Here is a 22794-nt window from a genome sequence, read left to right as displayed (position 1 = left end):
TCATTTTAAAGATACGTTTTCAAGCTTCAAAATGAGACCTGACTAATCAAAATTGCATCATTGGTTGCCGAGGTAACGGCGATTAAAGTAGGTTTATTTCACCTCACCTGGTGTATAGCAGACGTCACCAGAGAAGTTGGTGGGGGAACCGAGGCCGAGCCATCTCCCGGAGGGAAATTCTCTCGCCAGTCCCTCTGTACCAATCCACCCACTCTTGCACTGATTTCAATGTCGTTGAGTGTGCTTATCCCTGCCGGTGGTTCACGCTGCTGGCATCATAACAGCCCAAATAAAAAATACACAGAGTTCCCATCGTTTTAATTTACGTGTAATGTGCCAGATCCACTCGATTATCTAATCGACACACATCGCGTAGATGCCTCGAGAGCCAGCGACTCCAGCAATCCATCCACAACTCAATGTTTTCTAAAGTGAAATTTATCGCCCCAGGTGAGTTGACGACTGTTTTTAGGTTATTACTCACAAAATGTGTCACATTTGACAATTTATTCATTCAAAGGGGAGGATTCATGGCGTGAAGACAAACCGGATATCGATGCCCACTCATCAACGCAATTTATTTACAATGCCCATCAATCACTAGCCCTAGATCTCCAGCGTCAGCGTTTACCCATATACAAAAGCCGTAACACCATCATTTATCTTTTAGAGAAATATCAATCTCTCGTTCTAATCGGTGAGACAGGATGTGGAAAGAGCACTCAGGTGCCTCAGGTAATTACTCCCTAAAAGAATCAATAAATAAAAGAAGATAATGTAAAAAAAACAGTCTGCTGCCATGAGTATCCAAGTGACATGAATAGGCAAGACTACTCACCCAAGATCAATCAAGAATTCAAAGCCACTCTTCTATCTATCGAGGGCGAGATAAATGCGTTAATTTTTTATTCCCTAGCAGTTGATAATATTTTTCAAAGAGATAAGATCGCATATGTTGAGTGTGTTCGAGTAAGAGTGAGAGTAATGAAATGGACAAGTTGATTAATATGAACAAGTGTCACAGAGTATCTGAGGAAAATAATTGTTTCAAACACCGAACAAAAATGGGTTTCGCACACTCGGAAAAACGTCAGTGGCTAACCGCAGTGATAATATATATCCTATTCTGTGCTGTAATGGATCGTAGATTGCATTATCGAATGCAAAATTATGGTGTACGAGCGACGAGCAATGCCAGTGAAGCCAACTATGTATCAAGCATTATTCCATGTGACTTAGATCCACTGTGTGTTGTTACGATAAAAGGACTTACATTAGATTATATAAACTTCTATATACTTGGCCCATTGGCTGGACTAACTGAGAAACTAATGAGATTGAGCCAGAGCACGTGGGTGTCACCCAATATGATAAGCATAACTCACGTGTTTGTTGCTATTGTAGCTGGACAATTGATCAGTAGAAAATCACTGACGCATCGTAGACTCGGAGTGGTGGCATTTCAAGTAAGATCATGGCTCGATGATTTGGATGGTTTTGTTGCTAGACAGATACATCATGTTTATGGGGAACATTCCGATGTTGGTAGTACAGGATACTTTGTTGATGCTATCTGTGATACACTTGGTACAGCTGCACTATTGATTGGAATATTTATTTATCTCAAGAACAATATGCCAAAGTACTCGGGTTACATGAAATTGGAGCCTATATTGCCTGTTGCTGGTAGTCAAGTGGGTTCGTGTATTGTTCAGAAGAAAAAAATACGTCATATCAGAGTTATACCGACTATTCTACTTGTTACCGGGGAATTGATAATATCCAGTGCTCTGTGGAATCGTTACATTGATCTTTATCAGAATCTTCTTGAATCGGATAATCTCAGTTTGTCCATAAGTCAGCAAGAATTGTTCAATAAGCAAACACAAGTTTTACGACAAAATTCGTTGTTAATTACCACGACACTTTGGCGACTCATTAATCCTCATGCATTGACAGATTATCTGTTGGCTGCGGTATTTTTCGACCGTTTGTGGTCTTACATGCATTCCATCCGGTGGATTGGGTATATTTTCATATTCGTGGTAGTTTATTATACCGAGTTTCAATATATGCAGAGTAGTAGGTACATCATGGATGTTGGAGCTCTTGTTGTTTCAGAAATTAACGCTAATAGTACTGTGTCTTAATACTATTAATTTTCCATTGTACAGAATATTTGTGTAAAAATTACATATTATTAACTGTAATGAGAAATATGTTTTTGTACGTATATAATCTTCGTTTTTGAATATATAATTAATTTTTCCATACAATGATCTTTGAGATTTCTTGATTTGTCCATTCAATGCATTTATACATGTATGATATTTTTTTTGTAGAATTCTATTGAAAAATCCTTTCTGCTCTTCGAGTAGTTTTTTATGACTTGGGGTAATTAGTGAACTGTTTTAATTTTCTCTATGAATTCATGATGGGGTAATATTTATGTAATTACTTCCTAGAGAGGTTTTCGATTTAAATTTACGTATGAAAAAATTTAATTGAAAAACCTAGGACTTCTGAGATTTTGTCAAAAAATTCTGTTTTTTTGCGTCTTTTGCGATTTTTGCAAAATCATGTGTTGAAAAACACGACAAATTTGCATAATTTTCAATACATTGACACAAAAAATAAATAGGATTTTTCATAGAATCCCAATGGATTCTTCTATTCAATTTTTCATGTGTAATAAATTTTTCCGGTAGAGAAAACTTATAAAATTCATACCCGTGATATCTCAGAAGACAAATTCCAATAGAATAATTTAGAAAAAATGAATCAACAGCGAGACTTTTTTAAGAAAAAAAAATACACATCGAAAAACGCATGGCACAAAGCCAATAAATTATTCATTGAATTCCACTGGAGTTCCAACAGAAACGCAATAAAATTCCTTTCCAAGAAAGCTTTAGGCTTCTCATTAAATTTTCATACGTGTAAATTACCCCCCTGTCATCAATATTTTTTTTCACTCTTATGCAATTCCATATTTTATCCTCGCGTAGTATTTACTGGAGGCAGGGTGGTGTACAGATGGGAAAATCGTTGGAATAACAGAGCCAAGAAGAGTGGCTGCAACATCTCTCGCCAGTCGAGTTGCTGATGAACGGGGGTGTATATTGGGAACAGACGTTGGTTACTCCATACGTTTCGATGACGGCACCGACAGCACCACAAAAATCAAGGTTGCTACCCTCGTCCCACTGTCGGGGACGAGGGGGCAAAATGGACACTAGATTTTTTTCAAATGTTGAAAAAATATTATTCAGTTGTTCATGAAGTGGAATAATTTTTTCCGCGAAGAGTTCACCTCTCTCCCCCCAGAGTCAATCAATTTATTTATTTTTTATGAGTTATGAAGACGGAAAAACATGTCGGAAGTGTCCGTTTTGCCCCACCCTCCCCTACTCTCCTCGTTCCTTAATCTTTGTAATCAATTGATGGTTTCTGTTTAATCAGTACATGACTGAGGGAATTCTCCTGCGAGAGATGATGGGCGATCCCTTGCTAACTAAATACTCTGTCATTATCCTGGATGAGGTTCACGAGAGAACGTTACTGACTGATATAATCATGGGGCTGTTGAAGAAAATTCTAAAGGTGGGGAGAATTCAGTAGTGAATCGGTAAAACGGTTCAAGTCGATTTTGGCTACTGTCCAGTTTTCAATGAATATCTCGAAACCTAAGGGAGATAGCAGAATTTTCTTCATGACCTTTTTTGTAGCCCTCAATTCGCCCTCCAAAAAAGGTAATAACGAAAATTTCGTTATCTCCCTTGGATTCGGAGATATTCCTCGAAAACTCAGCTAAGGACCAGAGAGGTGGCGGAAAAAATGAATATCACCTGAACTGTAATTCATATTTGTAGAAACGTAAAAGCTTGAGGATTATCGTTTCATCGGCTACGGTAGATGCTGAAGAACTTCGGGATTTTTTCAATGGAAATACAAGCAAGGATGCTGGGAGAGATACTGCGTGTATTCTGAGTGTGGAGGGGCGTTTGTATCCCGTAGATATATTCTACGTGGCGGGTAATAACGGTTTTCTTCGACTTTCCTCATCCCGTCGTTCATGACTCGATAAAAACGAAATGACGATTTTTTCCTTTCAGAACCAGTTCCTGATTATGTGAAAGCAGTAGTTGATACAGCTGTGAAGATCCACGAGAATGAGGAGCCCGGGGATATTCTGGCATTTTTAACTGGCATGGACGAAGTGGACCGAGCGGTATCACTATTGCAGGAACATGGAAAACTCGTTAAAGAAGGAAAACGTGAGCTCACAGGGAGTTAGAGGCGGAAAATCCTGCGATATGGGGTATTGATTGATTGATGATGGATTTCATAATATTTCAGAAAAAATTATGCCTCTTGCTATGTACGGATCGTTAACCAATGCGGAGCAATTGAAAGTATTTTGGAGAGCCCCGAAAGATACGAGAAAAATTGTCGTAGCTACGAATATCGCTGAAACATCCATTACCATCTCCAATATTGTCTATGGTGAGCTGTTATTTTAATATAATATGAATATATTCATGTATTCACGAATTACAATAAAATTAGTTTTATTTTATTTTTCACGTGGAAATTCATAGGCGTGAATTCGCTGAGTTTATTTCTTTTGGATTTTGTAGTGAGATGCGAAAAACATTCAAACCCAAGGATTTTTGAAGAGAAGATTGAATTTTTTCTACTGAAGATATTATTATTCTTTACTGCTCAACAGGAGGAAAACTCTCCCACAGCAAGGGGAAAACCGATGCGCGATACAATAGTCGTGTTACAAAAATAGAAGATGCAAAACTAAATAAAAATGACAAAATTGAAATTACATTCAGGATAAAAGAATATAACCAGTCTTCTACTGAAGATATGTCGAAAGAATAATAAAAATTTCAATAGAATTCCAATTACATTCCAAGAGAATTCAATTAGAACTCTCAGAGTCGCAATAAAATTTCCTATTTAATTTTTTAACATTTGCACACTGAATTTTTTCCAGTAATTGATTGTGGTTTTGCAAAAATCCCCTGGTTCGACGTTGAGACCCAAACAAATAGTCTTATTGTGGCACCAGTGTCAAAAGCATCAGCGGATCAAAGAGCAGGCAGAGCTGGACGAGTTCAATCGGGAAAAGCCTATAGGTAATGAATATTTCCATTGTAACAGCAAAATATCATAATATTCCCCCGAGTAACGATTCTTCCGACCAATGATCACTGACCCAGGGAATAAATTTTACCAATGTCATCTAAAAGTCCTCCCAAAACCAGTAAATATCCGGAAATTTACCGGTAAATTGTTGGCTGTGTGATCATTGAATTCTCCTTTCGTCTGTTTCGAATAAAATTCTATAGACTTTACACGGAAAAAGCGTACGATGATTTGATTGACGCTACACCATCGCAAATGCAGAGATCTGATCTTGCCCCGGCGATCCTTCAGTTGAAAGCGCTAGGCATCGACAATGTTCTTCGGTTCAATTTTCCATCCGTACCGCCGAGTAAAAACCTACTAGCCGGTTTCGAACTGTTGTATGCTCTGGGAGCTATTGATGATAATGGAGTATTGACGAATCCTGTGGGAATCACTATGGCTGAGATGCCACTGGAGCCAGTATTCGCTAGGTGTCTAATTGCTTCAGGTAATACTATTAATGAATACCACTCACGATTTTATTTCAATGTTTATCCATTTTTCGCTGTATTTTCAACCGCTACACAGGGGAAAAAAACAGAAAGTTCCGACAATTTTTGCAGAAGAATTCTCAAACTCCCAGCAGAATAATTTATCTAGGCCCGGTTGCACCACTCTACTGATTTTTCGTATAAAATAATCTCTATTGGACATTTTTCGGCAAAAAATGCGGAGGAAAACAGCGGAATTCTTCAGCAGAAAAATTACCAAAAATGACTAGAATTTTCAATAGAAGTTGAATAGAAATTCAATAGAATTTTCTCTGAAATTCGCAATTTAGGTGATTTCCATAAAAATTTTATTATTCCACGTTTAATTTCCAGGAGAAATGAATTGTTCAGAGGAAATCACAACAATTCTAGCCATGCTACAAGTCGAAAATGTCTTAATCCGGCCGGGTGGAGGACAGGCGTCGATAAGAGCCCGAATCGCTCATCGTAAATTTGAAGTGGAAGAGGGAGATTTGTTAACGCTGTTGAATATTTACACAGCATATGAGAAGAACAAATCGACCAGCTGGTGTCAGAAGCACTTCTTAAACTCCAAAGCGTTGAAACGTGCCTCGGAAATCCGAACACAAATGCGACGTCTGATAAAAACATTGAACATTCCGTTGCATTCCTGCGAGGGTGAGCTTCGTAAATCTCATTGCATAATTTTTATTTTTGCACCAATGGAATTTGAAGGAAAATCGTTTTTTTCTAGGCGACACGACTCGACTCTTGAAATGCATAACAACGGGATTGTTCCCCAATGCTGCATATCTGCATTATAGTGGGGTTTACAAAACATTGAGGGGCAATCAGGACTTGTATATTCATCCCAACAGCTGTTTATACACTCTTCAACAGCCGCAATGGTATGTGGGGAATGCGGATAATCGGGGCGCACGTGCCTCGGAAGTTATTGGATTATGCATTACATATTCTTATTTATATTTTGTTTTGTGAAGATATTTGTTGAGGCTTTTGCAAGTCAGGGAGGACTTTTAACCCTCCGGACGTTTGTGCCCTCGGGAAGTCGATCGTTTTGAATTTTTCTGGGATTTTTATCGACATTTCGATGAAAACAAATGAATTCAGCAGCGAAGTGGTGAAACGGTACAAATCAATTTAAAAATATTGACCAGTTTTTAATGAATATCTCGGAAGCTAAGGGAGATAGCAAAATTTTTGATATAACCTTTTTTTGTAGAGCCGATTGAGAGCTACAATAAATGTAATTACGAAAATTTCGTTATCTCCCTTAGATTCGGAAATATTCCTCAAAAACTCAACTGGGTGATAAGTCGACTTAAACCGTTTTACCACTTCGCTACTGAATTGGTTTTTTTAGACAACATTCTAGGGAACATTCATGAATTGTGTCGGAATTTTTTGCGGTTTATGAGTTCGGTATATAGTAAAAAATAGGGTGGGAGGGAAGGTTGACCATTTTGATGAATTGTGGACCTATTTTAAAAATAATTTTTAGTCGTTTTTTATTTATCCTTGCAGGCTCATTTGAGTTGACACTGATTCAACTCTGAGATTGTTAAATTTTTTGTTCCAGAGATAAATTTTAGATACTCCCCTTGGTAAAATAATAATCCATCGAACCTCCAGTTGCATTTTTTCTTGACTGAATTTTATATTGTTTTATACAAACATGAATGGTTATAAAATTTCGAATCAGATTATTTCGAAAATTTAGTTAAGAATCTTGCGTAAATGTTATGTTGATGCTCTTTGTTTTGCATTATGATTCTGTCTGGTTTATGTTTAGTAATTCTATGAGGGATTTCTCAAACGCAATCAAGTAAACAAACTACTTTCATTTACAGGTTACTATTCTGCGAGATTCTACAGACTAACAAAATTTACATGCGGGAGCTGACGGTCATAAAATCAGAGTGGCTGTTGGAATTGGCCCCTCACTTTTATCAACGTACGAGTCTGAATAGTATCTAAGATGAAATTGTACCTTGTGTTAATTTAAGAAATTGCATTAAACATTGAAATCGTGTAAATAAAAATTTTTTGATACAAATTCGCTGATGATTGCTTCCAGAATCCCTCGTTTGTGTTTAGGAATTTAAAGGATAAATTTAAAAAATGGAAGGAGAGTGCTGTTCGAAGAAAATGAGTTTGTTCTGGTTGCAATTTTTTATTTTCACTCAAAAATCCCATAAAAGAAACTTGGGAAATTTGAACTGTGGAATTTGCATATAAGTATTTCTTCAATGCGCCTTTTCAAAAAGATGAAGAAGCTGTGGAATTTTGCAATAGAATCTGCGAAAATGACTAGAAGTTTCAATAGAATTCGAATAGAATTTTGTATCTAATGCACTAGATTTTTTATTACATTTAATTTTTGGAAATTCCAACAAAATCAATAAAGAAGCGAAAAACAGTTCAAGTCGATTTAGGCCTCAGTAGATTTGTTTAACAATATCTCCGAATCTAGGGGAGATAACGAAATTTTCGTAATAACTTCTTTTGTAGCCTTCAATTCACTCTACAGAAAGGGCTTTTACAAAAATTTTGCTATCTTCCTTAGATTCCGAGATATTCATTGAAAACTGGCCAACAGTCAAAATTGACTTCTGACATATTAATATTGTTAAAAAGGTTGAAAATGTAAATAGTCATAATTTGAAAAGAGAAATTGGAGAGGAACATCGTTTGGAGAATGAAAAAATCGTATTGACTAAATAAATTCTTTTCCCGTAGTAATTTGGAGATATGCGTGGGCGTTCTGGCGCATGGTTCCCCTCTCTGCTCCCAACCTTTTCGGACACACCGCGAGTGGAGTATTGTGTGTAGGTTATATGTGTCACTGACAAGGAATCAACTCCAAATATGGCAAGCGATAAAAAAACTGAAAAACCTCAAACAAAGGTTGGAAAAGCGAACGAAGAGATTCTCGCTGTTTTCCAGACTCTCCGAAATGATCAGAGATTAATGGCCAGCAAGTTTTCAGAGATGGAAATGGAGTTGAACGAGCACAAGTAATGAAAATATTTAGATAACCTAACTTTTCATGTGATTTTCTGGAATCTCTTGAGTGTCCATCAATGCTTTTGATGTTAATTGTTAATTAATTGAAAAATGTGGTGTAGAATTGTCATCGATACACTCAAGACTGTGGATCCCAAGAGGAAATGCTACAGAATGATCGGGGGAATTTTGTGTGAGCAAGTCGTCGGGGAGGTCCTACCAACTCTCGTAGCCAATAAGGAGCAGGTAATTTTTCCTCATAAAAACATTATCCTGGACATTCAATTATTGATGGGTATTTTGGGTGATTACAAAATATTTTTTTTGCTTCAACAATTTAACGAAAATAATTCCCTTTTTCCTCCCCCCATATCACGTATAAAAAATCCAATAGAAAATCTGCAGCATTCGTTTGAGAATTCTTTTGGCCTTCTATTAAAACTACTTGAGAAATTTCCCTCACATTTTGCTATTTTTATGAAAAAAAAAACAAATCGTTTTCATATTTCATACAAATAGACTTTTATTTGCCTGTTGAATATTTAATAAAATATAAAAATATATACAAATAAAACAATGATGTAAGTAATAATGAAATAAAATCATAGTACTGATTAATTTGATTTCTTCTCATCCCATCTAGTTAACGAAAGTAATAGCATCACTTCACGATCAGTTGGCGAAGAAGGGCATCGAAATAAACGAATACAAAGAGAAACACAACATAAGGATACGTGGAATAGACGAGCTACAGCAGACAGAGGAAGAGTCAAAGGAGACCAATGATTCGAAGAGAAATGCACTTGTGGGCAATTTCCTGGAGGCTTAATTTGATAAATGATACTCATCTATTAAACATATTTTCATTAAACTCAGATACCACAATTCAGTGCATTTTTCACTGTCTCTCGAAGTCACATTTTCTCTCGCGTCGGATATTAAACAATGCATTTACTAATTCCTCGTTCATTGTTATTTTGCTTATCCTCTCCAGTTCTGATTATTCGAATACACTATTATGGGGCATTACGTAAAATGGAAACATTTTTCAGTCTTCAGGGAAATTGCTATTCATAGCCAATGCTGAATATTATAACTCAATTGCAAATTTCTGTTTGAAGAAAAAATAATCCTTCTCAATGATATCCTCTTATAATAGTATATTTCGTAACGAGTGCAAAAAACATTTTTTCACGAGTTACGAACAATATTTTTCATCACAATGTGGCGGAAATTGGACTTTTAGGCACGCGGAGCGTACCGAAAAGTTCACTTTTCGTCACAGCGTGATGAAAAAATACTTTCCCATAATTTCAGGGAATTTTTAAATCCCGGGTCAATTTACCAGATGTTCTCTGCATATTCTTATACCTCAACCAGTTCATTTTACTGAACATAAGAAAGGAGTTAGTATCTGTCCCTTTTTTATGGCTCCGACATTTTCGACAAATATACTGTTTTATTACAATCCCGGGGAATTTTTAATCCTCAGGGATTAGCATTCCCCACCGACGGCCAATCCGCCACTTATTCTCGTGCATCCAGAATATGAAGAATGAACTCAGAAGGATTCGTCCCTTCTTTATGATTCCCATGAATGAACGAATAGACTTGAATGCCCCCAACGAAAATATTAAAACCCTTGGTTGTACAACTTCCTGGAATTTTCACAGCATCGAGTCCGATTATTTTTCGCTGGTGGTCAGCACCCTTCATTTTCTTATACCTGCTTCATTTTACTATCGAGAGTATCCAAAACAAACCCCAGAATGGGAATGATTTTTCCCCTTTTTTACAATATATCCATTCTGTCATTTTTATTACGGTTGACCTTAAACCTACCTTCCTCTACCTGAGTCGGTTCGGTCGCTGGTTAAAGTGCCTCCCCTCATCCTCCACCGGTCACCCAGCATCAATTATCCTCATTCACCAGTCGACACTCGACCAGACCACATCGTCAACTCCTTGTTTTCGAGAATTTATTTTTCACCGTTTTCGTGAAACCCATTCGCGAATCAATTTCATAATTCCCGGACTATCGCGACCTATCGGTGTGCGTCTGAACCGTGATTTCGAGTGTTGGGGGTTGGGGCGCCTGCGCGTGTCCCTGTTTATAACGGTCGCCAGAGCCAGAGGGGAAACAAGTTGAAATCTGCACTCAAAAACAAACGGGGATCTGGCGGGAGCCGATCTGGAGGACAAGTTCTTTTGTTTATCTGGCTAATTGCTTCATCAAACGTGCAAGAAACAGCCGCTCGTCGATGTAATCCATCAATTTCGTGTAATTGATCGAGTCTGAGAATAATCAGAGGGATGTATCACGCAATGGTCGTGATCTAACCTCGGTTTCCAAACAAATCCCTTTGTCCTTGCCGTGAAGAATTCCGAAAGTGAGGGAATATTGATGGTATAAGTCATCATGGAGAGTCAATCGCAGAAGAAGAAACGTAAGGGTCGGCATCCTCTTGACGAGGAGGTTGGAAGTACTAAACGATTCAAGGAGAACGAGAATTCAGCATTTGTGTCGTCACAGGTCAGTGTCAATTGATAACATTGAGTAGTGATTTTTCTGTGGGTATTTTTCTTGAGAACATGTCCACTGATGTTTCCGGTGCTTTTCGCAGGACGAGACTGCTGGGAGGGTCAAGAAGATTATTCTGCGCAACTTCCTTTGTCATGATCATTTGGTCATGGACTTTAACAAAAATGTCAACTTCATTGTCGGGCGAAATGGCAGTGGAAAGAGTGCGATTTTGAGCGCAATCACTGTTGGCTTGGGGGGACGAGCAGCCACAACTCAACGTGGTGATTCTTTCAAATGTGAGTGGATAATTTTATTCAAATAATGAAAATTGATGAGTTTCAAGGAGATGGTAGCGGATGTCGTGTTGATAGCAGTGATAAAAAGACACGTTTGATTATGAATTCACGTCGTTGTGGTCATTGTTCGACTTTCTGCAGCCTCGAAAAGAAAATGAAATAAAATAAAGCACAATGGAACGAAAAATGATGGTGAATAATCAGACGAACAAATGGACAAAGAATTCTAGTTGTTCATCGGTTATTTCGATCGTAATTTTTTTGGTTCTTCGGTTTTTACAAAGTTTAAATGATGAGCGAAACAGTGGCCAATACACTAGACTTTGTTTTCATATTTTCATATCAGTTTATTTCACTTCTAAGTATACGTTTGAAGTATGAGGGTGGAATTGAAGAGGTTTCATCTTTGTTTTTATCCCACATATTTTCATTAAACTCAGAGATAATCGTTGAGTGCATTTTGCGTTGTCATGTTGATAACTTCGATAAAACTTCGATAGACAATAACTTTTAAACTAAGAAATTTAAGTTTTAACGTGACTCTTCTCCTTGCAAAGTATATTTATTTCCTGTGGTTACGAATTGAGTACTGGATTTAATTGATTAATTTATTCTGAGCTATCAATATCTAAGGAAATGGTAACAATGCCGCAGATATTCTCCCTGAATTTGAGTAATCATGTGTTGTCCTTCCAAGATTCTCTATCAGAACACTAGTAAAAAATTGTACTACTTGGGATACAAATAATAATATGTTTTTTACAATTCTCTATTTAAAATTTTGAAATTTATGCTAAGTTTACTACATTTGTTCCACAATTTCGGTAGAAATTTATGAGAAGCCACTCCACGATTTCTAGAATTCACGGACCATTTTTAACAAATCCTTCCATCTCCATAACTCAATCACTTTTCAATAAAACTGAATTTTTCTCACTGAGACGTATACTTTTCCCTTCACAAATCAGCTAAATTGATGAATTTGTCTCTCAGTCATAAATATTGAATAAAAAAAAGTAAAAATTGTACTTCTCTCAAAATACTCAATGGATTTTACAATGTCCCTTATTATTTCCAGCCTTCATAAAAAACGGAAAAACATCATTCACCATCGAGGTAACGCTGACAAACGAGGGTGCCAAAGCCTACGAGCCAGAGGTCTACGGTAACATCATAAAAGTGATCCGCACAGTGACTCAAACCTCCTCAACAGTAATCACAAAGAATCAACGTGATCACATTGTATCTAGAAAAAAGTCAGATCTCGATAAGATAACCGCTGCGTTCAACATTCAAGTTGACAATCCCATATCAATACTGACTCAGAAGAATGCAAAGGAGTTTCTGATTCAACCAAAGCCTTCAAAGCTGTACGAACTCTTCATGAAAGCAACCCAACTGGAGACAATCGGTGCCAACTACAAAGAGGCCCTGCAGATCAGCAAAGAAACCCAGACACAGATGCGAGACACCCAGAGAGAACTGCACAGGGACAAGAAAGAGATCGACGAGATTGAAGGGAAGATCAAGGCAATAGATAACCTGGAGTCTGAGAGAAAAAAGTGTCATGAGCTGGAGTGTGAGGCTCGTTGGGCACGTGTGATAGCCCAGGAGGCACGTCTCAGTGCAGCTGAAAGAGCTGTTAAAAAAGGAGAAAAGACTGTTGAGAGTCTGGTAGTCAGTAGTGATCAGAATTACAGTGGAAAAACTGAGGAGATCGATGCCTCCATTGCAGAGATTTCAGAGCGCATAAAAGAGTCTGAGAAGGAGGCAGCAGAGTGTGAGGCAGCAAATGATGCAATAAGAAATAAATCGCAGGCGAAGAAGGACGAGTTGACGGCTAAGCAGAGAGAACTGAGGGATAACAAGAGAGCAATCAATAAGACTCAGGGTGAACTTGAGGAAGTGAATCGAGAAATAGTGAGGCTGGATTCAGTGAGTAGTCAGGCACACGATGAGATAGCTCAGCTGGAGCAACGTCTGATCACAATTGAGGAGGAGTTGCGTGAGGTTCAACAGAGGATCAGCACCGCTCAGGTCGACCAAATGCACAATGATTCTGATAAAGTACGATTGCAGAAGGAGGAGAAAGAGTGCGCAGAAGATGTGAGGTGTAAAGAGGCGAAATTAAAGCAATTGACGAACGAACTTCAAACATTTTCCTCCGCTTCGAATAATTCATTGGGCCGATATGGCTCGAACATAGAGAGACTTGTGAAACGAATCAATGAGGAAGATATGCACAGACGTTTCAAACACAAACCACGTGGACCCGTTGGTGCATATATTAAAATGAAGGACAAAACTTGGTCGCCAATTGTCGAGAGACACATTGGTAGTGCTATCAGTGCATTCTGCGTTGATAACAATAAAGATGCTCAGCTACTTGGAAAGATTATTCAGGAGATTTATGGTAGGCAGAGGGGGCCTGAGATAATCTGCAGTAAATTCCTTGATAGAACTCACGATGTTCGTGAGAATTCAACGCGAACTGAGAAGTATCCTAACATGTTTGAAGTCATGGAGGTGGCAGATCCAGTGATTGCCAATTGTCTGATCGATCAACGAGGTCCAGAGTCGATTCTCCTGATTCCAACGACTGAAGAAGCTATTGCACTCTTGCAGTACAGCGAGAATGTCCCTCAAAATTGCAGAATGGCGTTCACCAGAAGTGGTGACACATTCTATCCTGATCCAGACTTCAGGACTTATGGTGGCTCAGTTCCAACTCCAAGGTATCTTGAAGAGTCCGTGACTCAATTAATTCAGAGTCTTAAGATGCAGATTAGAGAGATCGAGCCTGAGTTGGTGGAGTCGAGGAAGCAGTTGAATATAGTTCGTCAAGCAGTCTCTCGTAGTGCTGTTATGACTAATGATTTGATGAAGAAAATAGCGCAGCTTCGTGGAATGAAGAATAGATTGAGTGACACGGCGGATGAGCTCAGGGACAAATTGAAGGATAAGGAGGACGCTAGTGCAGACAATCGTCCCCATTTTCTCACTCTGAGATCCGACAAGGAGAAGGAACTCGAGCAATTGAGAAACGTGGAGCAACGCATCAGTGACGAGGTGAGGAAGTTGCAGCAGCAGTTCAACGAGATCGACGCTGAATTTAAACGTTGTCGTGAGAAGGCCAATGGGGTTGACGAGCTGATAAATCCCCTGAAGACACAGATACGAAAGCTGGAGGAGGAGAAGAGGCAGTGTCAGATTCAGATGAAGGAGGCTGACAAGAGGATTCTCACTGCTCGTCACGATCTTCAGAAGGCCGTTGCTGAGGCTGATATTCAGAAGCGAACTCTTCAAGTCTATCTCGATGAGGCTGAACAGCACTCGAGGAGGATCGAGACCAAACTTTCTGAGGAGGTGATCAACGAGAAGGTCAAGGCTGTGAAGCTGAGAATTGCATCGGTGGAGAAGAAGTATGGCTCCAGGGATGAACTTTACGAGCAATTGGAGAGCAAGAAGACCAAATATCTGGAGGTGCAGGAGGTTCTCACTGCCCTGGTGGAGACTAATGAACAACATCTGCAGAGAGTTGAGAATAGGAGGAAGGAGTACAAGGACATGAGAACTGAAATGGGGAGCAAAGTCGAGGATGCCTTCAGCAAAGCTCTCACAGTCAGGGGCTACAGAGGATCTTTGACGATTAATTATGCCAATAAAACTCTCGAGCTCGATGTCATCCCTCAGAACACCACTGGACGAGACCAAAATGACACCATGACACTGTCTGGTGGGGAGCGCTCCTATGCCACTGTCTCCTTCGTTCTTGCTCTGTGGGAGTGCACTGCTCTTCCATTCTACTTCCTTGATGAGTTCGACGTATTCATGGACAAAGTCAATCGTCGGATTATCATGGCTTTCTTGCTGGAACACACTCGCAATCATCCACAGAGCCAGTTTGGTTTCTTCACACCGCTGGATGCATCCATCGTCAAAGCCAGTGATTACTTGACGATTCATCAGCTCGAGGCACCAGAACGTCGACAGACACAGGAAGGCCAGTGAAGTGAAGCCAAGTCCCTTGAAGTTTCGCTCACTTTTTTTTTCGTTCTTCTTTATTCATGTTTTTTCGCTCGTCGTGTACTTGTTGGTCGACAAATCGAAGCCCCAATGTGGTTGTACCATTATTTTGCTAGGTCGGTGAATTTTGAGGGGATCCCAAATTCTGTTTTTTTGTCGTTCTAAAAGGCCTTACGTACGTTTCAAGTCCCTCATACTTTTTTCGGGATTATCCATTCATTTTTTTTTGTTTATTGTACGCTTTATTGTTGAACAAATCGAGGATAGATGAGTTCTGAGGGAATCCTAAATGTTTTTGTCTTTCTCGTTCTAAAAGGCCTTATGAAAACAGTATTTAATGATATTTAATATTTACGTGTATCGGTTCAGAGTCTAAGTTTGTTCAATGTTGGCGTATTTTCACCAGTTACCTCAACGTTATTGCTGTAAAGACAAAAATGTTGAGGGTAAATTCTTCTCAAAAGTCAGGACAATTGTGGTTGTGAAATTTGCGAAAATCCTTGAGGATTGGGGATTAGATTGAATTGGAAAAATAACGCAGAATCATAACTGGATGAATACGCCTTTGAAGTTAAAACGTAGTCAACATTTATTTTTATAAGAGGATTACCAAAATTTAAGTAATAAAGACCATTCACGTGGAATTACAGTCAACTGCATTGTATTCCACACATTTGTCGAAGGAAGTGTCATAATTCTTGCTCTCAAATCCAGTGATTACTTTATGATTCGTCAGCTCAAGGCTCTAGGGTGAAGTACCCTATTAAAAATGTCCAGCCCCTAATCCTTTTTTGATGTCATTGTTCATTGATGTTTTTCGTTTATCGCATGCTTTATTGCTCAGCAAATCGAAGCTCCTGGAATACCGTTAGTTTGGCCGGAAAATTATCTAGTTCTCAGGGGATCCCAAATGTTGTTTTCTCTCGTTCCAAAAGACCTTATGAAAACAGTATTTCATAATATTTAATTTTTAATAGTACATTATAATATTTAATATTTTTGTGTATCAATTCAGAGTTTAAGTTCAGTGTTCAATGTTTAAGTTCAATGTTGGCGTATTTTCACCAACCATCTCAACGCTATTGTTACAAAGACAGAGAAAAATGTTGATAAAGCACTGGGAGTTTAATGGATAGATTAAATGTTAACCAGTCATGGAAGGCGGTCCACATGTTCCATAATTTGGAAAATAAATGCTGGACCATAACGTGATAAATACGCCTTTAAAGTTACAAAGTAGTCAACATTTATTTTTATAAGAGAATTACCAAAATTCAAGTAATAAAGACTATTCATGTGAAATTGTAGTCATTATTGCTCCCCAAATTGCATCCCATTCTCCACATTTGTCGAAGGAAGCGTCATAAGTGGATCAAGGTCCTGGACTTGGCGGTATGAAAGACGTAACACGCCTCAGATGTTATGTACATGCACCCTGATATTTTATATGGTGCGTGGCGAGGCGTGGTTGTAATTAGGTAACTGTTCGAGACATTGGGAGAAAGTACTCTGGAATGTTGAGCGAAATCCTGAAGGCCACTAGTGCCAAAAACTTATAATCGTTGAGAAAATACCCGAGTGATTGTACGTCTAGACGTGTTTGTCTGGATCACCATTATTATTTCAGGACCTAATCCATAATTATCTTCGTCCACAACTGATGGGGAGAGGAATTACAGGGCCAAATCCCTGTAATTGAACCAAAAATTTTCGTCATCCTCGCGTTTTTCCAGAACATTCAGCTCAATTTTCAATTTTACGTAATCGCAGGGGTGAAAATCAGGCTTTCACGCAAGAAAAAAATTTGTAGAAAAACCTAGCAAATTCGGTAGAAAGGTCTATTGACAGTTCTATTAGTTTTTGATCGATTCCATTGAAGAATTCTGCAACTTTACTGCGAGTTTTTTTGGAAAATGTCCAATAGAAATCATTTTATAGGTAACGTCAGTACTGATTCATCTTTTGATACAACTTTTCCTGTTGAGATATTTTTTAGAGATATCCCTCGACATGAATTTTTCAAGTTTTTTCCATTCGATTTTTCTTCTTTTTTGGTTAAAAGAGTCCAACAAAAAAAGTTGAAAAACTGGAGTCAAAGGATTTTTGTACAGAATATCGGAATAGAATAAGTTGTATAGAAAAATCAAACTCTATTGATGTTTTCTATAGAAATTCTTCGACTCAAATTTTTCAATTTTTTTTGTTCGATTTTTTTAACGAAAAGATGCGAAAAATTCAGTGCAAAAAAATGTCGTCCAAAAAATGTTCGTTTTTCCATCAATTTCACCTCAATTTTGGGTTCCGTGCAATCGTGGGGGTGAAAGTCATGCTTCAGCTAGGACAAGGAGAGATAATTCACGTACGTCTGATCAAAGCGCTGGCTCTGCCTGCGCCACAATGAATTTAACATTACTCACTCGCGATGAGATCAAGCAAGTGATGTTGATTGTCGAATGAATTTTCACTTTATATACGCATGGTGAATACCTGAACCTTAAGAACCTCAGGAACATGGCGAATACAGTCCACCCGAAGAGGGTAAGTCTGACGTAATCGTTGAGTCTTAAGGACAATAGAGGGACCAACGCCCAATACCCTTGAAGAACGTGTTATTCGCTTCCGAAACGACACCAGGACCACATGTGTGTCACGTGCTCTGATAAAGTGTAACAGCATGACCGGACTAGGCCGCGTCCTTGCCTCGAATTACCCAACTTGCACTTCAACTCTGTCCACGCAGCATTCAAATTTCAATTGATTGAATTACGTCCAGCCACTTATTGACGCCCAATTAATTCAGATTATTTTATCTTATTATCCCTCGTTATCCGTTTCATTAAAATCTTTCGATATGTAAAATCACGTCGGCTGATGCTTTATTCTCCATTTGCAACAAAAAATGAAAAAGTTGGCTTCTCTTTCCTCAACTTTGTATATTTTTTCTCCAGTGAAATGCTTTTCTCTTTTTGTTGTCAAACATCAGAGCTCTCATTCAAAGAGTGTACTTTTAGAAGATTGAGGAATAATTTATAAACAATCAATTTTCCACCATAAAAATCATTTATTCGGAATCGTAACAAATTTATTAATATTCAGAATTTTACCAGAAATGGATTTCATGCCTAGGTAAATGAGGTTTCCGAAAGTTTAAATAATTGTAATTATTTATTTACAAACAACGAATTTTTTTTAAAATAATAATTCTGAATAAAATGTAATTTGATTGAAGCTGAATATTCATGATTTTTAAAACAATTTTAATTGACATATCTGATGATTGAAAATGGCTAAAACTGTCTTACAGTTTGTGGTCTCTAGCAAACTGTAAAAGACACTCGGATATCCCAACGGTCAATTAATTAAATTAGAAGCAATTCCACTATCGTTGACATGTCAAGGCCTAGAATTCTCCAACTCGACATTCTTCGCTTAATTATTCAATGTTTAAGTGCTAGTTATTTGAATCCCTCCTTTTAGAAACATAAAGTTACGATGGTGATTGTTTACGTTCAATTTATTCTCCCAAAGAGATTACTTGATTTATTTTTACTATCCTTTATTTTGTTATCCGTTTCATTAAAATCTGTCGATACATAAAATCACGTCTGGCTGATACTTTATTCTCCCCTTGTGACAAAAAACTAAAAAGTTGGTTTCCCTTTCCTCAACTCTGTCCACGCAATATCCAAATTTCAATGGATAGAATCATTTCCAACTACTTATTAACACCGAATTAATTAAATTAGAAGGAATTCCGCTATCGTTGACATGTCAAGGCTTAGAATTCTCCAACTCGACATTCTTCGCTTAATTATTCAATGTTCAGGTGCTAGTGATTTAAATTCCTTTTAGAAACATAAAATTACGACGGTGATTGTTGACGTTCAATTTATTCTCCCAAAGAGATTACTTGATTTATTTTTACTATCCTTTATTTTGTTATCCGTTTCATTAAAACCTGTCGATACGTAAAATCACGTCTGGCTGATACTTTATTCTCCCCTTGTGACGAAAAATAAAAATAATGTGAGATAAAAAGTTGGCTCCCCTTTCCTTAGCCGGTAAGGATCCGGCATCGCAATGGTCCATGTACACCTTCATGGCCATCGGGAATTCTGGACAACAAGGCTGCCCTCACGATTCATACGTGGTAATGCTAATTGGCATTCTCCAAATGAGATAAATGAAGTCAACGATATATGCTGTGAACGAATAGACACTAATTGATATCAATCGTCGTGGTTTTTACCCCGAGTTGATGCTTCCTCAGATTACAGTGAATAGCTGGCAAGAATGTGTAATGACCCAGTCAAGGCGCACCCGGAGAAATGAGGCTTTTGAATCAAGTACAAGTCTTCATTTGAAATTTTTCCATTCATTTTTTCATTCCAACAATATTTTCAGTGGAAATAGACAAATTCGTGGATTCATTCCACTGGAAATGTTTTAATTTTAGAACATCGACAATTATTTTTCTTTAATCCAGTTAAAAAATTATTACAATTATTAGATGTTAATGAATTTGTTTTTTTTTTTTTCTAAACACGTTTTTATTTCTTAAAAAATTAAATTTCATTAACAGTTGAGATTTATTTTTGTTTGAAGGGAGAATAATAATTCAATTTCAAATTTCACTGGAAATTGAATGAAATGTCTATTTTTTTGCACTAGGAAGAGGAGAATTCCCCAACTCGCAATTTTATTCGACACTTTTAATCATTTCTATTAATTCTTATGAAATAATTGAATTGAAATTCGAAGTTTTCATCATTTTTTTCATTAATTTCAGTGGAACTATAATGTGATGAAAATTTCCAACAATTACACTGGTAATTTTAGGAATAAATTTGTGAGAATCAGTGCTTAATTTTTTCACGTCGTTATTTAAATCAAAGAACCATTTGTTTAAGGTGAAAACAACTCCATTTAAAGCGAATAAAAGCGAAAATAAAAATTTATTTGATTTAAATAAAGTTAATTAAACTCAAACAACCCATTTGTCAATAATAATTTACTCATTTCGAATAATTTAACTGAAATTGACAGTTTCACTAGATTTTTTAAATAAAATTTCGAATTTTCAATGATTAAATTTCTTTGAAATTGCAGTGGAACTGTGATGTGATAAAAATTTCAAAAAAATGCAGCGGGACTTTTAATCATAAACTTTTCCCAGCCCGTTTTAAAATTGACTCGTCATTCAGATCAAGAAAACATTTGTTCACGTTAAAAAAACTGTTCATTCGCTGGGAATAAAGACGCAAATAAAAATTTATTTGATTCAAACAACCCATTCCTCCGGCTATCACCAAGAGACTCTCGATTCCCCCCCCCCATTCCTCCGACAATGATTGATCCATAAATACAATCCAGGACAAATTCAGAACCACTAAAAGTTGCTGTCCTAGTCTCTTCCCCCTTTAAAATGATATCCCCAAGTGTTCGTATCGGCGTCTGCTGGCGGGATGCATTGTCCCGACACTGGGCGGGCACTAAATTTCGATGTGTGGCGTGTAATGAAAGTCCCTGGAACGTCACGACGATAAAAGGTATCCCCCAAACGACCTTCGAGGGATACCTTTACCCCGTGTTGGAGATTGTAGATTGGAGATTGGCTGGTGACTGGTTAAAAAGCGTCGCCTCCACAGTGCATCCGGCCAAGTTCAAGTGCGGTTTCCGCCTATCGTTTTTCGGTTGTGGGAAAGTCTTTACGAGGCGTCTGGAGGGTGAACAGTGGAGGGGGTTGGTAGTCTGGTGGTCAGTAACAGTTTCGTTTGAGTATAAAAGGCAGTGCGAAGTCACCAGAGGACATCACAAAACCAAGTTGATTCACACTGAATCCAACAAAATCTATTCAACCATGGCATTCAAGGTATGTTTGCTCTCGCACATTTTCAATTCCTATTCCCCGAGAAATAAAGTCCCTGGTTTCCAGTAACAGTCTCTGGATTTCATTACTCCCTCGTACTGAAATCTAAAGGCGAAAAGTGCTGGACCCCAGTGAAATTTCTACGAGAATCAGAGAAAAAGTTGTAATTTTTAATGATCTCTACTGAAGGCCAAGTTAAAAATAAAAGCCCTGTAATTCTTAAATTGGCATCCTCGTATCCTCCAATTGTATTAATTTTTCTCATTTCAACTTGATTTCCCATTATTGCATTTGCAGTTCGTCACCCTCTTCGCCTTGATGGCAGTAGCCAACGCGGGATTTATTCCAGCAGCGCCGCTGGCCTACGCAGCGGCGCCGATAGCCAAAGTCGCCGCTGCCCCACTGCTCACGAAAACCGTCGACGCCGATTACGATCCCCACCCGCAGTACAGCTACGCCTACGACGTCCAGGACTCGCTGACCGGTGACTTCAAGAATCAGCACGAGACTCGCGACGGCGATCTCGTCCAGGGCAGCTACTCCCTCCTGGAGGCCGACGGAACTCGTCGCACAGTCGACTACACCGCCGATCCCATCAATGGATTCAACGCTGTTGTCCGGAAAGAGCCAGCCGCAGTCGCTGTGAAAGCCGTTGCTCCTCTCGCCGTCAAAGCTGCTGCGCCAATTGCCCTTGCGCAGCCGGCTTATGCCAAAATTGCTCATGCACCTATTGCCGTCGCCGCTCCAGTCGCCAAATACGCTGCACCCCTTGCCTATGCTGCACCAGCGGCATACGCTGCACACGCGACATACGCTGCACCCGCGGCATACGCTGCACCCGCGGCATACGCTGCACCCGCGGCATACGCTGCACACGCGGCATACGCTGCACCCGCTGCATACGCCAAGGTTGCTGCACCCCTTGGATACGCACCAGGACACATTGCGTACTCAGCGCCCGCTGCATACGCCGCTGCACCTGTTCACGCCGCATATGCCGCCGCTCCAGCTTACCTCCACTGATTCTAACTACCTCTGCGACTGCCATTATTAATATTTATTCCGCAAAATTTTTCACGGCAAATGAATAAATGATTTTTCAAAAAATATTCACATTTTTTTTTTTAGAAACCTTTTATTTTTAGAATTTAGACGACTTTAGTGGGATAGAGTGAAAACATTATGTAACGGCAGGAGGGTTATCGGGGCGACGATGTTCCCGTGATCGTGTGACACAGGGGTTAATTAATGTTTTAACTGAACTAAATTTCAAACGATAATGAATCCCCTGAGGCTTTGTCAATAGGGAAAAAATATGGCCGCCAGGAGTCGACTGCCACTTGATTTTTCCTGAAATGTTAATTACTTATTGAATTGTTTATAAAATCGATTTGTTTT

General features: G+C 38.5%; 4 protein-coding genes across 5 annotated transcripts; all 4 read left to right on the top strand.

The window, feature by feature from the left end:
• Positions 1 to 154: 154 nt before the first annotated feature.
• On the top strand, positions 155 to 7716 carry LOC107048669 (probable ATP-dependent RNA helicase DHX35). Of its 2 annotated transcripts, XM_015271985.2 has the most exons (12): positions 155 to 450; positions 521 to 735; positions 3009 to 3188; positions 3463 to 3603; positions 3873 to 4035; positions 4116 to 4277; positions 4360 to 4506; positions 5009 to 5150; positions 5364 to 5650; positions 6027 to 6332; positions 6409 to 6562; positions 7526 to 7716. In XM_015271985.2, the coding sequence occupies exons 1-12, from the start codon at positions 420 to 422 to the stop codon at positions 7650 to 7652; spliced, it is 2055 nt and encodes a 684-aa protein (XP_015127471.1). In that variant the 5' UTR covers positions 155 to 419; the 3' UTR covers positions 7653 to 7716. The 2 variants fall into 2 exon arrangements, with proteins under 2 accessions (XP_015127471.1, XP_015127462.1); XM_015271976.1 differs by lacking the exon at positions 155 to 450 and having other exon boundaries at positions 648 to 1466.
• A 755-nt stretch (positions 7717 to 8471) lies between these two features.
• LOC107042684 (prefoldin subunit 2) lies at positions 8472 to 9640 on the top strand. Its single transcript, XM_015263857.2, has 3 exons — positions 8472 to 8692; positions 8804 to 8927; positions 9325 to 9640. Exons 1-3 carry the CDS (start codon positions 8544 to 8546, stop codon positions 9508 to 9510), a joined length of 459 nt encoding a protein of 152 aa, XP_015119343.1. The 5' UTR covers positions 8472 to 8543; the 3' UTR covers positions 9511 to 9640.
• Positions 9641 to 10826: 1186 nt separating this feature from the next.
• LOC107036162 (structural maintenance of chromosomes protein 6) lies at positions 10827 to 16829 on the top strand. The gene is made up of 3 exons (XM_015253957.1): positions 10827 to 11214; positions 11306 to 11501; positions 12580 to 16829. Exons 1-3 carry the CDS (start codon positions 11101 to 11103, stop codon positions 15510 to 15512), a joined length of 3243 nt encoding a protein of 1080 aa, XP_015109443.1. The 5' UTR covers positions 10827 to 11100; the 3' UTR covers positions 15513 to 16829.
• A 4558-nt stretch (positions 16830 to 21387) lies between these two features.
• LOC107047983 (cuticle protein 21) lies at positions 21388 to 22419 on the top strand. The gene is made up of 2 exons (XM_015270925.1): positions 21388 to 21399; positions 21694 to 22419. The coding sequence occupies exons 1-2, from the start codon at positions 21388 to 21390 to the stop codon at positions 22417 to 22419; spliced, it is 738 nt and encodes a 245-aa protein (XP_015126411.1).
• Positions 22420 to 22794: the final 375 nt, after the last annotated feature.

This window comes from Diachasma alloeum, unplaced genomic scaffold, assembly GCF_001412515.2.
Source record: "Diachasma alloeum isolate Michigan unplaced genomic scaffold, Dall2.0 Dall_scaffold_00176, whole genome shotgun sequence".
In the NCBI taxonomy this organism is placed as follows: Eukaryota; Metazoa; Arthropoda; class Insecta; order Hymenoptera; family Braconidae; genus Diachasma; species Diachasma alloeum.
Note: the sequence above shows the minus strand (reverse complement) of the source record. Positions and strands in the feature narration are given on the sequence as shown.

What these genes read in the sequence shown, in the direction of transcription:
- LOC107048669 (XM_015271976.1), top strand. Translation starts at nt 990, where the DNA reads ATGGACAAGTTGATTAATATGAACAAGTGTCACAGAGTATCTGAGGAA. An exon ending in TGTTGAAGAAAATTCTAAAG is followed by an intron (nt 3,604 to 3,872) that starts GTGGGGAGAATT and finishes TCATATTTGTAG; the next exon opens with AAACGTAAAAGCTTGAGGAT. An exon ending in TAGGTGTCTAATTGCTTCAG is followed by an intron (nt 5,651 to 6,026) that starts GTAATACTATTA and finishes TTTAATTTCCAG; the next exon opens with GAGAAATGAATTGTTCAGAG.
- LOC107042684 (XM_015263857.2), top strand. Translation starts at nt 8,544, where the DNA reads ATGGCAAGCGATAAAAAAACTGAAAAACCTCAAACAAAGGTTGGAAAA. An exon ending in ATGGAGTTGAACGAGCACAA is followed by an intron (nt 8,693 to 8,803) that starts GTAATGAAAATA and finishes AATGTGGTGTAG; the next exon opens with AATTGTCATCGATACACTCA. An exon ending in TCGTAGCCAATAAGGAGCAG is followed by an intron (nt 8,928 to 9,324) that starts GTAATTTTTCCT and finishes CATCCCATCTAG; the next exon opens with TTAACGAAAGTAATAGCATC.
- LOC107036162 (XM_015253957.1), top strand. Translation starts at nt 11,101, where the DNA reads ATGGAGAGTCAATCGCAGAAGAAGAAACGTAAGGGTCGGCATCCTCTT. An exon ending in CAGCATTTGTGTCGTCACAG is followed by an intron (nt 11,215 to 11,305) that starts GTCAGTGTCAAT and finishes TGCTTTTCGCAG; the next exon opens with GACGAGACTGCTGGGAGGGT. An exon ending in ACGTGGTGATTCTTTCAAAT is followed by an intron (nt 11,502 to 12,579) that starts GTGAGTGGATAA and finishes TATTATTTCCAG; the next exon opens with CCTTCATAAAAAACGGAAAA.